Raw genomic sequence first — 17,363 nt, forward strand, 5'->3', positions numbered from 1 at the left:
CTCCAGCCCTTGGTTTGACTGTCCATGCCTGAGCCTATGAATAGATTCTCCTAACCGAGACTCAAACTCTGCAGGGTCCTGAAGGGGATGAAGAGCCACTGCTAAAGATCATGTTTCCATTTCCAAAACACACCTAACGAGAGGCCTGCTCACACCCACCCTACAGCTGTGCCTGCAAGCTCTTCTCTGGCCTTCTCCAAAGTCTGTTTTCCCCACAGCTGTCAAAGAATGATCCTCAGGGAGAAGCTCACATCCTTACCAAAGTGTGGCAAGTGCTCGCTGGGGATCACAACAAGCTGCCCAGACTGTGGGTCTCTGGCAAACTGGTAGGCAGAAGGGAGAGCTCCCCCCATGGCAGGGGGGAAACCTGGAGTCATGCCCTGGTGCAGGGAAGGGTGACCAAGTCCTGGAAGAAAAAACACCAAAGTCACAACTCAGGGAATGCAGACAGTTCCTATACACTGAGAAGTCATTTGCTGCTTGAAATGCCTCCTTCCCTTTTCCCTGAGCTCATCAAACAGCCTCATGGGGCTGCAGCAACATTTTTCCCTGGATTTCATTGGTGTGAACACCCTCTGGACACTCCCCCACAGGGCACTCACCATAGGGATGGCCAGCCAGCCACATGGAGGGGCTGCCTGTCCTGGGGAGCCAGGGGTGGGCAGCCAGGTGCGAGGCGGGGTCTGCAGACCAGCGCCCGGAGCCCGCCAGCGCTGGGCCTCCCGTCACCATCAGGTTGGAGTTCAAACCGTTCGTGGCGCAGCTGGACGGGTGGATTCGGGCAAAATCTGCCAGCTCCTTGCTTTCTCTGGGGATGGAGGAGACAAGAGAGAGAGAGTGAGAGAGGCTCCAAGTGATGGAGGACCCAGGAGTATGGACCAGCCTGCAGAACAAGTGTTTGCAAACCAAGGGCAGTGATGGAGGTGGCAGGTCTAGAATAAAACATTCCATCTCTCCAGCCCTTTGGAGCAGCCATGGATTTGCAGCTGTCTATTAGGATTGCTCTGCTGGGGACTTAGGATCTGCCAATAGCCCCGTGTACCCCACTCGGCATCCCTCCCCACACCAGCAAATTTGGTGCCAGCACCTACACCAGGATGGATGCAATGCTGTCTCCTCTCTGGACTGGGTGTCCCTGAGCTCAGCTTGTGACACTATGACAAAAGGCCTCACCTCCCTGCCAGGCTCACCTGAGCAGCTTCTCCTGATCCCGCTCCAAGCGCCCTGCCAGGAGGTGGCTGTCCCGGTGGCGGCTCCTCTCGTCCCCACAGTCATCTTCGGAGCGTCCGTGCCCTAAGACACAACCCAGCACCATCAGACAGGACAAATGGCCTGCAGAAAGCTGTCCCCTCTCCTCTGGGAATGCAGCAGAGTGCCTGACAGCCAGTATACTCAAGCACCAGTGTCCCCAAGGATGTTACAGGTACAAATCGTGAAAGACCAGGCAAGGCTCTCTGTGTGATCAAGATATTCTCACTAAAGCAATATTCTCCTGGTAGCACCCAAGTGCCTATGTTCTGAGGTTCATGTCTCCAAGACATTAAGGGACTACTTGTCACGCCAGGTTGGCCTCCCAGGACAGCACAGCCACCAGCCTGGGAGCAACAGGATCAAAGGAGCCACTGTGCTGAAGGACAGGGGCAGATCTCCCATCCCAGCAAGAGCCAAGATGCAGCTAAATCCTCCATCAAACCATGTAGTCCTGCTTAGTACGTCTCAGAGAGGGGAAGAATTTTATCTCTGCACTTTCTGAAGCACTTTCTGATCTCGTAAATCAGTCTGGGAGCACTGAGTATGCTCTGAATTCCTGTCCTGCAACAGGCAGAACCAACAACACAGGCCCTCACAAAACCAGAATGCTCCTCTCTGCAATTCAACCATCAGCAGGAATCTGCATCCCCCCAGAGACATGTAACAAGAAAGGGCTATCCCTGGTGAGGCAGGACACATATGGCAGACAAGGGCAGGAATCCAAAAAGCAGGGCTGGATGTTTGGTTGGAGGAACCACTTGTCCACAATCAGCACAGCTCTTGCCTGGCATGTCAGCAGCTGCATCTGTAAGAGGTTAGGAGGCAGCTTTGCAGGAGAGAGCAGCACAGCCTCACTTGGCCCTCCCAGGATCAGGTATTACAGTCACTCTTCCCTTTGCCCAAGGTCTTCACTCCAGCTGCCTGATTTTAAAGTTGCTTCTTCCTAGTTCTTTTGCCTAGCTTCTTTCTTGCATACTCATTTTTCACACATCTCCCTGTTGCTGCTCTCAGCACTATGCTTTGGTGATACAATCTACTTCTAAATCCCAGCCCTGCTTGCAGAGAGCACTCAGCCTCACAGGACTGCACCCAACAGCCCTTCCCAGGGTCCTCACTCTCCTGTCTGGATATGGTTTGGCACATGGTAAAACATCTTGGAACATCAAGTCTATTCTGCTGACAGGCAGTCTTTTCAAGGAGAGCTCTTGTGTGTATTTCCACAAACCTGGACAGCCCATGGGTTTTTTGCTGTCAAGTGTCCAATTCCCTCAGCTTTTACTGTCAGAAAGAATCCAGGAACAAGACAACATCTCTCCCAGCTCCTTCCCCCAAGGCTCCTTCCATGGGCTCCAGGCAGAAAACAAAGATGCTTTAAAACCTGGCACAGAGCTCTCCCTCCCGAAGGACTTTCCAGGGTCACCACATCTCCCTCACAGCCTGACAGGACACCACGTGCAGCCCAACCAGCCCCTCCTGGACTCACTGAATGATGCCCCACACAGCCCCCATTGCTCACTTTTACTTTCCAACCTCCACAGCACAGGGGCTCACAAATCCCTCTGGAGCCCAAACATCTTCCACCGCCTCTCTGCCAGCATTCCCCTTCCACACCCTAGCGCAATTTTTTCCCCTTTGGAGCCCCTTTTTCCATTTCTTTCCCCCAGACAACACCCAGCTGTCTCTTTGGTGCCAGCAATATGGAGCAATTCCTTGGAGAGCTCACAGCCTCCCTTCCTTCCTTGGCACAAGGTGAGTAGACCCCCACTCCCAGTCTTTCATTAGAATTGTGTTATTTTGTTATTTTATCATCGCTCCTCCTTCTCCCATCCACACCCCTTGTGCTCCATTATTTCTAGACGAATTCATCATCTTTTTTCCACCCCCCCACCCAAACACAAACACTGAAGGATCTCTAATTCCCGCCCAGCCTCCATCCCACCAACAGGACAGTCCCTTTTCTGGACAGAACCATGATTGTCCAGACAGTGAATGATCATTCTGTCTATATATATGAACATGACGCACGGACTGCATAGAAAAATTCAATCAGTTATGCATGGAGGAAAGGCTTAGGTCCGTTCCCTTGACAACCAATGCCCTGTACTAAATACTTGCATTTTACTTGCCAAATACTACAGATTAGCCAACTAAAGCCTGCTTTCTCCTTCTTAAAAGGTCTAAACATTCAAGCACCGTCCACTCAGCGCAAGCAAGCTAATGTTATTAGACGAATATCTCCTGGCACACAAAGGGGGGGCAGCATTTGGGGGGCGAGAGGAGGAGAAAAGCAGTCTTGTTTTCTGTCTGAAAGCCAACTGCATCACTTAGCAACGAGCCCAGAGGCCTGCCAGAATTCAACCCTTGTTTTCAGCCTTTTAGTTCGGCTCAGTAAATTACATTTAATGCAAGCTGGGAGCGTCTGGGACGATTGAACGGCTGAACAAACAGCTCCCTGTGCTGCCCACGAGCTCCTCGGCCGACTCCTGCCCAGCCCTGGGGAGGGATGGGAATGAGGAGAGGGGCTGCTGCCTGAGGGAAACTGCTTCTTGCCACTGAAGTTTGGGAGAGGGGGGCAAAGGCAGAAAAATGGGAGAGGCAAGGGCTAAAAATGGAAAGCGGACTGTTGCTCGCCAGCCGCTCGCTTTGGCATCGCTCCTTGGCACAGCAGAGCCCTGTGCCCGGCAGCCCCGGGGGGTTATCTTGCTATACAAGCCAAGCAGAGAACCAAAATCACTCTGGTACCATCCCCCTCCTGCCAGCACCATGGCTTAAATCAAAAGCATGAGATTACAACACCAGCACAAAGGTGGTTCGAGAGGTTTCTGTCACTCCCTTTGCTAATGGATGAAACTCATGGAGCAGGATTGTTCCCAGAGGTGGCTAGAGGGGATGGAAGCAGGGACAGGGGACTGTCTACCTCTTGCACAGGGGGTCTTGCTTCCCACTGTGGTTTGCAACATGTCCTTGGCTGGCAAGGGAGGCAAACGAAGCCAAAGATGCCAAACTCAGTTCATAGCACACAGCCTGCACTGGATGGCTGCTCTTCCCAGGGAACAGATCCACCAGGGAAGCCCTGAGGATCCCTAGGGAACCCACCTTTGATGCTGCTGAGAGACAGCGAGCGATCCCGGTCTGCCAAGCTGGGCCCCAGTTTGCTGCTGCTGCTGCTGCTGCTGCTGTTGTCCTTCTGCCTGGCCACAGCCACAGCAATGCCAACAGGCAAGTGCCTCACCTCCACCTCGCCCTGGGAGCCGATGCTCTCACGGCCGAAGGATTTGGCACTCTCGGGTCTCTCGGGGTCCCTCTTTAGCTGCTTCGCAGGCTGCTGCAGCAGCAGCTGCTGCACCTTGGATGCTCCCAGCTGTGCGGAGTCCAACTTCACGTTGCCCAAACCCCCAAAGGGGCTCTTCTTGCCGCAGCTCTGCCGGGACGCCGTCTCCTTGGCAAAGCTGCCGCTGTACTTGATGAGGCTCTGCATGGCGGAGCCCTCGCCGTGCGAGGCGGGGTGCAGCACGTCGCCCCGCGAGCCCACCACCGAGGAGCGCGGCAATCCGCTGGGGTCCAGGTACACCTTCTTGGCTTCCTCCTCCACCCGGCTGACGTGGTTGTGCTGAGCGGCCAGCACCGCCATCTGCGTGGTGGCAAAGTTGCCCATCTCAAAGGGCTTCCACTTCTGCTCGGGCGGTTTCAGCTGACCGTGGTCCAGGTGCTGCCGGGAAGAGTCCAAAGTGCCATAGACCTTTGCTGCTTCTTTGGAGCTGGAGCGCTGGAAGCGGTCCCGCTCGCAGGGGCGATGCTCTGCCTCCGGACTCGGCTTCAGCAAATCCTTGGAGGCCAGGAACTCCCTGCTCTCTGGAGAGCCCAGCCCCGGCCGGTTGAGGAAGGGCTCTGAAGTGACCTGTCTCTTCAGCGCCATGGAGTTCGTCCTGATCACCGAACCCTTCTCTCTCAGAACCTCCATCCTTTTGGCATCACTGTGACAAGAAAAGTCCTGGGACAAGAGTGTGCGGGAGGCATCTGCAAGGCACCGCTCCGTGGGCGACTGCAGCACCCCCACCTTGCCGAGGTCCTTGTCCTTCCCCTTGTTGTCACGGGCCTGGGAGGCAATTTGGATGGGCCCGCTCCTCTCGTCGTAGGCTTCGACCGAAGGCACGAAGGTGGGGGCGATTACTTTGTGCTCCCTCCCCAGCTCCTTGGCCGGCGGGAAGATGGTGTACATGCTGGAATGGACGGGCTGCGGAGGGAATGTTGTGGCCGGCGTCATCTTCCCCGTCTGCGAGGGGTGTGGGGATGGACAGCTACAGGAGATGTGCAAAGCGCCCACAGAGGGCACGAGGGGCTCCCCCCGCTTCAGCCGCTCCGCGTGGGCGTGCGCAGAAGGCCTCATGTTCTCATCGTGCCGAGCGGGATCCTTGGCACAGCGGTCCTGCTCGGCACCCAGCACCTTCAGCAGGGGGTCCCCGCCGCCATTGCAGTTGCTGAGGGAGGAGCTCTGCAGCGGGTTCTTGGACTTGGGTTCCCCGCTGCCTGCGCCCCGATTTGGCATGTGCTCGGCCAGGAACGGCGAGAGACGCTCGCCGACCTTCGCCGCCTTCTCCACCACGCTCACTTTCCGGTCGCTGTCGGGCTTGGTGTCCTGCGTGAGGTCAACCACACTGCGGGGTCGGGGCTCCTCCTTCGTCTTGCTCTCCTTCTTGGCGAAGGGCAGGGACAGATCGCTGCGACATGCTCGCTCCTTCCCACCGGGCTCTTTCAGGCCTTCTTTCGAGCTCTTGTGCAGCTGCCCAAGGTCCTTTTCCCGGAGCAAAGTGCTCGACGTGTGGCTGCCCACGGTCCTTGAGAGGGGAGGCTGCGGGTGCAAAGCGGACTGGCCTGCGTGGCTGGACAGGTAGAATCCATCTGCAGAGTAAAAGCAACCAAAATTATCACAGCCTTCCAACAGAGACAGGCAAGGGGTGGCAAACCAGGAAAGAAGGGATTTCAAGGATGTCTTAAACAAAAATGCCCAGAGCAAAGGAGACCAAGCAGGTTCCTCCATGTGGGATGCAAGACAGCCCTGTCTCTGATGCACACTCACCCCTCAAGGAAGGACCTGGCCAGCATTCCCACAGTACGGCCACATCCAAAACCTTGGCATTGCTCAGCCCAGGAAACATTTCTGGCTGATGATCCAAGGCAGTTCCTGCTCTTCACCCCCAATACTCCAGCAGCCAAACAAGCTCAAAGGACAGGGTAAGCACCCTGGGGTAACCAATGGGTCCCAGACTCACCTTTCTGCGACTCAAAGAGGCTGTGCTGTCCCAGCTGGGCCAGGAGCGGGCTGCCGGCACTGGGAGGTTCAAGGTGGCTCAGGGGAATGTACGATGGGTAGAGACCGTTAGGCAGATGGGAAAAGCCTGCAGGAAATGGGAAACAGAAGAAGGAAACATGTTTTATCCCGAGCAGCACGCTGCCTTGGAACGAGCCCCGCAGGAGCACAGACTGTTGTGGCTGTCGGTCCCTCACACGCCAGGAGCGGCGCGGGGACGCACACAGTGACACACAGCACTCGCAGCCCAGGGCAGGGACCCTGCCTGGGGACCCCACTTCAGGTACTGACCCCCACTGGGTCCCCCAGCTTGACCCAGCACCTCTGTGGGGCTCCAACCCTGCAGCAAATGGAGCATGGTGCTTCCTGAGCAGAGCATGAGGGCTCAGTGACCAAACCACCTGGCTGATAAGATGTTTTATCACAAGTACAGCGACCTGTGGGTGAGGGCACTCCCCAGTGTGCTTCCAGAGCCATGATAAGACCTTCTTGCCAGCACAGCTTTGCCAACACAGCTCATTCCCACTGCAGGTGCCCAGGCTGGCTACAGGTTTTGGGAAAACACGAGAGCATCCTCCAGAGCAGCTCACAAAAAGCAGTTTCACCTATCCAAACTCAGCATCTTATCCCAGAGGAAGGCAAAACATAGGAGAAAGTGTGACAACCATCCACGAGCTGATACAAAAGCAGAATATCCTCACAACCCTGCTGCCAGTGGTCTGGATGTCCTGGACACTAAGTCTTCAAGCAACACCCTCATGCAAATCATCCTCATCAGCATTTCCTCAGTGAATACAATCACCATAGTAGTAACACACACTGTTGGCTACAGGCAGCAATTCCTCTCCAACACTGCCACCAAACGACACCCATGCAACACTACAAACCCAACCGTCCACCAGAACCAGCATCCCAGTCCATGCCATCATTTCAAAACTGAGTTAAATCCATCAGAAGAATCTGAAGGAGCCAGTCAAGCCCTCTGCAACCCTCTTCCCTTCCCCTCAGCCCACATTAGCAACCATCTTCCCCAAATGCAACAATCCCACTGAAAGCAACCAGGCAACAAGTTTGTCAGAAGTCCAGCATCCAAGTGGCTCAAAACAGCATCACACCAAAACCCAAGGGGAGACAGAGAAGTTCAGTCCCCGAAGCCGCACGTGGAGCACCATCTGCGAGAGCTAGTCAATATTTCACATTATTTAGACAGCCAGGATCTCTTTGGCGTACATGTTTGCATCCCGGCATATGTGCCTCACCGACGCGGTGCTCCGCACAGCTCCTGGCCCGCATCCATCGCCCGACAGATCCCGGCGGCACCACCCGCACACGCCAGCCCTCCAGCAGCGGGACCAGGGAGCTGCTGAGCCCAGGAGCTGCTGTGCCCGGGACCAGGGAGCTGCTGAGCCCAGGAGCTGCTGTGCCTGGGACCAGGGAGCTGCTGAGCCCGGGACCAGGGAGCTGCTGAGCCCAGGAGCTGCTGTGCCCAGGACCAGGGAGATGCTGAGCCTGGGACCAGGGAGCTGCTGTGCCCAGGAGCTGCTGTGTCTGGGACCAGGGAGATGCTGAGCCCAGGAGCAGGGAGCTGCTGTGCCCAGGAGCTGCTGTACTCAGGACCAGGGAGCTGCTGAGCCCAGGACCAGGGAGCTGCTGAGCCCAGGAGCTGCTGTGCCCAGGACCAGGGAGATGCTGAGCCCAGGAGCAGGGAGATGCTGAGCCCAGGAGCAGGGAGCTGCTGTGCCCAGGAGCTGCTGTACTCAGGACCAGGGAGATGCTGAGCCCAGGAGCAGGGAGCTGCTGAGCCCAGGAGCTGCTGTGCCTGGGACCAGGGAGCTGCTGAGCCCAGGAGCAGGGAGATGCTGAGCCCAAGAGCAGGGAGCTGCTGTGCCCAGGAGCTGCTGTACCCAGGACCAGGGAGCTGCTGAGCCCAGGAGCTGCTGTGCCCGGGACCAGGGAGCTTGTGTGCCCAGGAGCTGCTGTGCCCAGGACCAGGGCGATGCTGTGCCCAGGACCAGGGGAGCTGCTGTGGTCAGGACCAGGGGAGTTGCTGTGCCCAGGACCAGGGCGATGCTGACCCCAGGACCAGGGGAGTTGCTGTACCTGGGAAGAGGGGAGCTGCTGTGCCCCTGCACTCCAATGCAGAGCCCGTTCCCAGCAGGTAAAACCTGCTGTTTAACCCTGAGCACAGTGTTGCAAAGACACCAAGCGTGCACTCACAGTCACACCTCTCCTTTGTAACCCCAAAACCTCCACGCTGAAGCATTTCCAAACACCTTGTCTTACTCCAGAGCTGGGTATAACCCAGCTCAGCTTAGCTGTGAGCAGCTCCACTCCATGCCATATATGCCTCGGCCGTGTCACTGTCACCGCTCTGCTCCGGCACTACCGGGTTGGCAATGAGCCAGCATCTGGAGCAGAAGTGACACATTTCCAAGGGAACGTGAGTCCCATCTGGCAGAGCACATGCTGCAGCATGGCAAAGCCCCTGGAGCACCCCATGCCACACCAGCCCAGAGGCTCTGACCACAGACGTCCCCACGTGAGCCCCTTCTCCAGGCAGACATCAATCCCAGCTGCTCCAGCAGGCAGAAACACCAGCACGAGGAGCACGGCGAGACACATCCCATCCTGCAGACACCACTGTGCACATGGCATGTCCCCACCTGCACATGGTGCAAGGACATGAAGCCACCTGCAGGGCTCTAGGGAAGGGACAAATTCCAGCACTGCCACCAGGCACAGGGACACCTGCACACAACTTCAGTTACTGATACCCAAAGAGGCATTTTGGTACCAGTTACATCCCTGGTCCTAAGAGGGGATCTTCCTGCTTTTGGCATCATATCCTGCCCAGGGATAACACAGGTTCAGTCCCAGCCCTAAATGTTCAGGGGCTTCCACACCAGTCAGCATCATCACATCCTGCTACAGTCACCCAGCCTCAGCTCGGGGCTGCAGGAGCAGGAGGAGGAATGCAAAGTGTCCAAGCTGGGGATAGGTTCAGACAGACAGGTTGGGAACCTTGCAGGGCAGTGTCACCATGCCATCTGGGAAACAGCAACAGAACTGAGCTGATGTCACCAGCCAACCCCCAAAGCCTCCTTACAAGAGGCAGCACTTCCCAGTAACTTCCAGAAGCCCACAACAGCAGCACTGCTCCTTGGAGAGGCAAAAGCCCAGCACAGGAGCTCAAAGCACACTCCAAAGCTCTGCAGGTGGACAAACTGAGGCATGGGCGGGTGCAATGGCTTGGTGCATCACGCAGCTGACCAGCAGCAAAACCAGAGAACCACTTCAACTCTAGCCTGCAGTCTATCAGCAACAGTGTTTTCCTCTGCAAAGTGCCTGAAGAAGTTGCATTTACCTGGTTGTATTTACCTGGCTTGTTCCCTGCTGAGAACCAGAGCTGGAGTAGGGATGAGGAATCCGAGCCACAGCTTTCCTGGGGATGAACCCAATGCAAATCCGAGCTACTGCCAGAACACCCCTTCCTCCAGCAGCCACGCTGATGCACATAGCCCAAAACCTGCTGCCCCAGTGCCCTGGGCAGGACCTGGAGGTGAAGCTGCTGCTCCTCCATGTGCTGAGGAGCTGCACTGGCAGGAGGCGGCCGCGGGTGAGCCGCTGCCTCCTTGGATCTCCGTGCCAGGAAAAGATGCCAAGGGGAGAAATTCTACCGCAGTGAGCAACGCACAGCTCACCCCAACCATGGGCTTCTGCCAGGAGAAAGGGAGGGGAAAAGGGGAAACCACAACCATCTCCATCTGCCTGGGGCCAGAGTGTTTGCTGAACCAGCACAAGATCCGCTTTGCCCAGGGACACGCCGACAGGTCTCGGCAGGCTGAGCCACGCTCCTCCAGCCCGATTGCTTGCCCAGAGGCGGTTTGGCACCACAGCACAGGCAGGGAGGTGCAAGTTGGAAACACTGCCAAGCCCAGACTGGCTGTGCCCCCCCTTCCCTGCCAAGTTACACCACGCCAAACACATGCGTGTGCCCATTATCTTGGCCTCTGACTGCCTGGGAAAGGCACCACCAACACTCCTCTCATGCCAACAAGGACACACATGATCCAAAGCAGCCCAGCTCTGAGGGTAAAAGGGTTCAGGGCATAGAGATCGTCCCTCAAACCATCTCACCCCAACAGCCAGCAGCCAAAATGCAACCCCTGTGATGCTCCAGTTGCTGCAATGAATGAACATACCTGTCCTCTTCCTTCCCAGCTCCAAGATTATAAAACATATCTGTTTTGCACAATTGAGACATAAATCACTAAGGGCTGTTATTAGAGGAACTTGGCGGGTGCAGATGTGTCAGCCCACTTGAAAACATCTTCTTCATCTTTGCTCAGCTCTCCAAAACGGCACGGGTTCGGGGGAAGAGGTATGGCCTGGGGTGACTCACCACCAAGAGGGGATGTGACCGATGAGGAGATGAGATACCAGCGACCACAAACCACACACCAAACGTCTGGAGGCCGGAGGTCACGCTGGGGGAAGTGGGAGGGAAACAGACCCCACGTGCTCAGCCCGCTTGGGGTTGCCAAAGGTCCCAGTGAGGAGGGAGCTGACAGAAAGCGCTGCCAGGCTGAGCTGGGGAAAGAAGAGGGTGGGCTGCCACTGGTCACCCAGAGTTTTAAACGTGAGGTTTCTCCAACTTGGCCCCTCACACCTCAAGCTTAAAATTAAGTCCCAGCTGGACAAGTCAGAAAAGTCTGGGTTGTGGAAGAGCCAGACAGGAGGAGGGCATGCTGAAGGCAACATGCTGGAACTAACCATATCTCCCCATGGACACAGCGCTGGCCAATGAGCCAGGGCACACACCTGAGCTGATATGGGTGTGTGCCAGCACTGGGAAAGCTGCTCCACCCCTCCTCAGCTGTAGGTGATCAGCTGGAACCTTCAGCACCCCCACGCTGCCCTCCAGACTTTCTGCCAACATGCTACAGAGGGGACAGCTCACTTGGACACCCATGAAGGGTCATAGGCAGCAAGTGGCAGCAACACAGAGACACCACTCAATAGGGAATTCACTCTCCCAGCTGGATTCCATGATTCCAACCTAAGCAAGAGCACCAGCACACCAGAGAGAAGCAGCATCCACAAAGCCTTTGGTCTTGGGACAGCTTTCCAACTGGAAAAGACTTTTAATCAAGCACAGCCGTGGTGGCTGGTTGTGGGGTAATAGGTGGCCACGTGCACTGCTGATTGCAAAGGACACCCTGAAACTGAGCCCTGGGCACGAGCCACCCTTGTCTGAGAAGCCACAGCCCTGGCACCGGAAGACCAGTGGCCTCCAGCACCCCGGGAGAAGTGAAGTAAGTGTCCCCCATCAGCCCCATCTGCCCGTTACAGGCTTCTGCCACTTATGAAATATTTCCAACCGCCAGCATCTCACCCATCCTCCCTGGGCCATGATGGACAGACACATTGCCAGGACTGAGGCTGGCACCACACACTGCTCTGCCAGAGGCTGTGGCCACAGAAGAGCCTGAGCTATAAAGCTTGACCCCCGTGGACCCCCCAGTATGAGCCCAGCAGGGCTGGGAACCACAGCGGTGAGAATTGGGGTTTATTCCCATGGGACGTTCTGAACTCTGGGCACTCAAGGGAGATTGGCAGCCCGGCTGCAGCCAGTTCTGAGCTGGCTGCTGGGCACAGCACAGAGCAGGAGCTGCAGCCGCCCTTGGCCGGGAGCACAATCACCTCTTCCCCAGCCCGGCTCGCAGTGCCTCACAGCAGCCAACTGGGACAACAGTCCACGCCACAAACAGCTGGATAAACGCTTACATCCTCCCCGGCAGGGAGGGAGGGGAGGAAAGCAGGGAAGGTCCAAGCACAGTGAGTACCTTCCCACCACCAGCAGGATGAACACCACACCAGCTGCCTGTGCTTACCACCAGCGGTGCATCCCTTACCCTCTCCCTGCAGAAGCAGCAGATTCCCAGGGAAGACTTCCAGGGCTCCCCCTCCATCCAGCACACACCTCCCATCTCTGCCCCATGCAGCTCAGCGAGGCACAGCCGCAGCTATTCCTCATGCACACATTTATGGCTGCAAACAGCTGCGAGCCCGAGTGCTGACAGTGTAAATCTTTGCCACCTCCTCCCCTGCCTGCCGGGGCAGCTCCGGTGACACCCGAGGCACCGGAGCCGCTTTGACTCCGTGCCACGCACGAGACACCAGCGATACGAGCCCCTGAACATGCCAGGCTGAAACCAAAGCCCCCGGATCAGATGTGCCTGGACTACAGCAGGGGCTGGTCCCTATCCCTGTCCCCAGCAGCCCCAAGCTGCTGTCACAACCCACCGCTCTCCACGCCAAAAACCGCCCCAAAAGCCATATTTACACCCCATGCCACGGGACTGGCAGTAGCTTCAAAGCCCTAATTTACAGCCTCAATTCTCTGCATCCCCTGAAAGCCTTCGATCCCATCCCCAGGATCCAGAATAGCCAGGGCAATTTAACTCCCCATTTAATCTTCTAAGGGCCCTGGTGAGCTCAGAGACAGCATCCTCCGGCGGGGGGTCCACACTCCCAGACTTTGCTGGCTTGAACAGCGCCGTGCTGCTTTCCTTCAGCTGCAAAAATCACTACCTTAAAAGCCAAGGCGAATTCTCCCTCCAGCTCAGCACAGCTCTCTATTGTTTCTTTTAATTTTATTTTATTCCACGTGGGAATCCATGTCCAGGCTGCTTTATTTTTAAGTGGCTCTTGCTCAATATTTACTATCACTCACAGCTGCGTCAGCACAGGAATACTGAGCGCTCTTGCCAGGTTTCCAACCACAGCTATTCCCCCCATGTCATGCCATGATTTTCCTGACATGTCACCCTCATGGTCAATCACCAGGCCCCCACAGCCACAGGACACTGAAGGGCAGGATGTGAGCACAGGGCATGGATGGGTTCCCTGCTTCCCTGGAAATAAATATCATCAGGCCAAGCCCTGCTGCTCACCTCCTGACCCAGGAGCTGGAGCAGCCCCAACAGCCTGGAGATGGCAGAAGAGGAGAAAATGGGAAATGGCTCAAGGGACTCAAAATAGAAGGGCTCAAGGGGCTGGTGTTCATTCACAACTGGTTGTGCCCCAATGTCCTGGAGACTTAGTTTCCACCAGGTAACAAAAAATAAGGCAATTCAAGGTATACTAATGCCTCAGGAAAAAGACAGCAACAGGACACTCTGAAGATTCCCCAAAAGCTCACTCACCATCTCCCCATTAACAGCATCTCCATGGGAACAGCAAGAAGCCACCCATGTGGGGACACAAATCACTTTGGCAAAGTGAAGGTGGCTTTTCCACACACTGGAGGGGCCGAGGTGGAAACCATCCCAGTGGCATTCTTGACATGACGTGCAGCCAGTCCACTCAGCCCAAAACACGGGGTCTGCAAAGCACTGGTCTGGTCCTAGGCTAATCCTGACACTCAAACCAATGTCAATGCTCCTGGGTCACTGCCAGCTGCTACAGCAGAAGCTTCTCCCTCATGCCCCCAGCCTGAAATCCCCCACCACGTTGGATGCCTCTCCTTTTCCGCTGGCACAATTAAACCTGACACCCCAACAGGGGCTGCTGAAACATCCAGGCTCTCACTACACAACCACACAGCTCTCCTTAAACAGCCAGAAGTGACACAGAGGAATCTTTGGTTGCACATTTATTAAAATGCTGTATGGAAATTGAAAAAATCATAATTCAAACTCTCCAACTGATTAGCAGAATCCCCAGAAATGCAGAACCTGGCTGCTAGATTGCAGTCTCGCCTTCCTCTCCTGATTTTCTAGGACAGCATGAAAATGCCATTGCTCTGGCTCATCTTCATCATGTTGATTCTTTAGCCACTGGTAGCCAGCACAGGGGTCCTAGGGCTGACTCTGCTCCTGGCACTGGATGCACACTTTCAGTATAGGTGTCCCCCATCCTTCCTAAGCACAGAAATTTAAGCCACCCCATTTTTTAAAATTTTATTGTTTTTTTTAAATCAACCAAACTTAGTGCAGAAAATTATACAAAAAACTGAGCCCCCCTTCCCTGTGCTCTGCCCACATATTTAAGGCAGCACCACCCACACAGAGTCCCGTGCCTTCATTAGAAAAGAGCTCGTTACCCTTCACTGCCAGAGCCGGGAGAGCCACAGGAGCTCAGTGGGGGAGGTTATTGTGGGATGGCACCAGTGCTGGTCCCCACATCACCTGCACAGAGTGCCTGCCAGCAGCAATTAAATCAGCCTTCAAAGAGAGATCCCAGCTTTCCCAGCACCATTAGCCGTGCCCTGGAGGGAACACGGTCTATTTTCAGCCACAATGACTTAAGATCAGGTCACCAGCAGGTTAAATGGGACTGTGCAGCATCATCTCTCTGGCCTCCCATTGAGAAATTAAACACCGCTGTGTGATGGGCAGCACCAGCCCTGGACACACACCAGTGCCCACGGAAAGGTAAATGCCACCTGCCTGCTCCTGTCCTCTGCTTCCCATCACCAGCCATGGACACCCACTGCTCTGCCTGCCTCACCTCTGTGTGGGGTGGTGAGAGGGGGTTCACTGCAGGATCACCCCATGGTCCCTCCCTGCCTGTCCTCCTGTCCAGGACAGTGACAGCTCACAGCCAGAATGGTCCCACCATGCCCAAGGCCAGGAGTGTTGGGAGCAGCCTCAACACCCCCATCCTGCAAACCCAGGCCTGCACAGTGCCAGACCCAGGCTGCTCATCTCACCCCTTCCTCCCAATGGCCTCACCAAGCTGGGGACTGCCCCGAGCCACCAGTTCCACCAGGGTTTCACCACAGCCACCAGAGAGGTGGCACCTCCCCACAGCAGCTCCATCTGCTCCGCTGGTGGGTCCACCACTGAAACCCAAACAGCCACCCCACCACTAACATCTGGCGGGTCGGTGGCAGCTGGATGTGGGTTTGTTTTGCCTCCCAGGCTCCTGCCAGGCGCAGTCAGCACGAGCTGGGATGACTCAAAGCCTGGGAGACGCAGCCTCCGTCGCTGCTTATTTTAAACCCTCTTGTCTGCAGAGCGGCTGCTGTGGCTCAGCACCTCTCGGGGGGCTTTGCAAAGGGGGTGGCACTGCAAGGTGAAACTGAGGTACAGCCCCACGATCAGACCTGGGCACCACATCACTGCTGCCTGCGTGCTCAGCAGTCACTGAGCTCAGCACAGGGGGCCAGCAGCAAGAGGGGATCAGCACCAAGAAACACCCCAGGGCTGCAGTGAGGACATTGCCAATGATCCAAATGAATTCAGCAGCTCCGGCTTCATGATTCCCCTTGGATACAGCACAGCCAGGACACGGTAAGTGCAAGGTGAAGCTGGATGTTCCTGCATGTGCTGCTCTGTGCATCCCTCTCCCAAAGCCCAGCATTGACTGAAACAGCATCAGGAGGGACCTAAACCACCCTGGGAAAAATTCAGCAACGGGCTGAAAGCATTTGGGGGTGAAAGAAAGGGATCCACACACAGATCACAATCTCCTAAGACTCTTTTCCTTAGGAAACCAGGCTCAAAAGCTCAGCCTTTGCCAAGCCTCTCCTCTTGACCCCACACTCAGCCTTTTTTCCTTACAGAGGCTCCTGCCCTTCCCACACCCTCCTGAACATCAGCCCACGCCACCTCTTCTGCACCAAAAAAGCACTGAACCGTGAAGCACAGGTGTCTCTGTGGCCAGCAAACACCCAGGACCCCACACCTCCCCACTACTGATAATGGGAGAAAAACGCACGGGCAAATATTATGGCAGTGCAGTTTAATTCCTGATGAATTATGCAAATCCGTATTCAAATTGAAGCACAGCCCTTGGGCTCTTGACAAATTGCCAAGCTGGCCCCGATGACACCACACAGGGACGGCCAGCCCTCCATCAGGTGAGGCACTACATGGGTGCCCTATATACGAACATCCACACACGTATGTGCTTGCACATCTCAAGTAGGGACACCAAGAAGTACCTGCAAGAATGGTTCAAGAACGACTTTTGCATTTCTCCCTCCTCCCAGCTGTGTTTAGTGTGCCTAAGGAAGGCCACCAAGCTTTCGTGTCCTCCAGATGGAAGCAGCTTGGGGTGATGGCGAGATTCAAAGCAGGACAGAAATAAAATCCACCATGTCTGGGGCTCAGGAGAACAAACTCAGCAGAAGGGGCAGGAGGGGAAAGCCTGAAACGCTTGTGCCAATATGACTGTCAGCTCTGAAGCCGAGGAAAGGAAGATCTGTCCACAAAATAGTCACAGAGAGGCTCATCTGATGAAAGTAGGAATTTCCGATCCCACACAAACCCTGAACATCCATTAAAAGTAGCAGAAGAATTGCTGCTTTGTGTCACTAATCTCATTAGGGAGAAAGCCCCGCTGCAGCGCCGGGATTGCAAAGGGAAACCCCGGCACGCTGCACGCCCCAGGAGCCCGGCACAGTGTGCCCTGCCCATGCCAGCAGAGCCAGGCTTCCACAGCACCCAGTGCCAAGGAAGGTGCCTGCATCCTTCTTTACTCACCACCCTTCTTTACTCACCCGCCCGGATCGCTGCTCGCTGGAGCATTACCCGCTTGCCTTGTGTGTGACACGGCATGTGGGATGTCCCCACGCCCAGCAGAGCAGGACACAAACACCAGGATGACACACACTGAGTGGTGATAACACGGGAGCTGCTTCATCCACACACGGCAATCGGCACTGCCTGCCAGCAGCACACAGCCCAATCCCTCCAAAACCCTTCCTTCCCAGCATAATGGCCACTGCTGTTATTATTTTTTTTTTTTTTTGTTAATTACAAGCAATTAAACAAAATGTGTTAAAAGCATATTC

At 55.7% G+C, this 17,363-nt stretch overlaps 1 protein-coding gene across 9 annotated transcripts in view; it reads right to left on the reverse strand.

The window, feature by feature from the left end:
* The window catches only part of TNRC18 (trinucleotide repeat containing 18), a 57,334-nt gene that overhangs the window by 31,614 nt on the left and 8,357 nt on the right, over nt 1-17,363 (reverse strand). For all 9 annotated transcript variants that reach the window (XM_079320348.1, XM_079320344.1, XM_079320347.1 and 6 more), the window contains exons 3-7: nt 6,522-6,647; nt 4,348-6,150; nt 1,191-1,293; nt 603-808; nt 260-406 (exon numbers count right to left, since the gene is read on the reverse strand). In XM_079320348.1, the coding sequence (XP_079176474.1) occupies nt 260-406; nt 603-808; nt 1,191-1,293; nt 4,348-6,150; nt 6,522-6,647 (2,385 nt within the window). The remainder of the gene's footprint in view (nt 1-259; nt 407-602; nt 809-1,190; nt 1,294-4,347; nt 6,151-6,521; nt 6,648-17,363) is intronic.

The sequence above is a fragment of the Erithacus rubecula genome (assembly GCF_903797595.1).
Source record: "Erithacus rubecula genome assembly, chromosome: 17".
Classification (NCBI taxonomy): Eukaryota; Metazoa; Chordata; class Aves; order Passeriformes; family Muscicapidae; genus Erithacus; species Erithacus rubecula.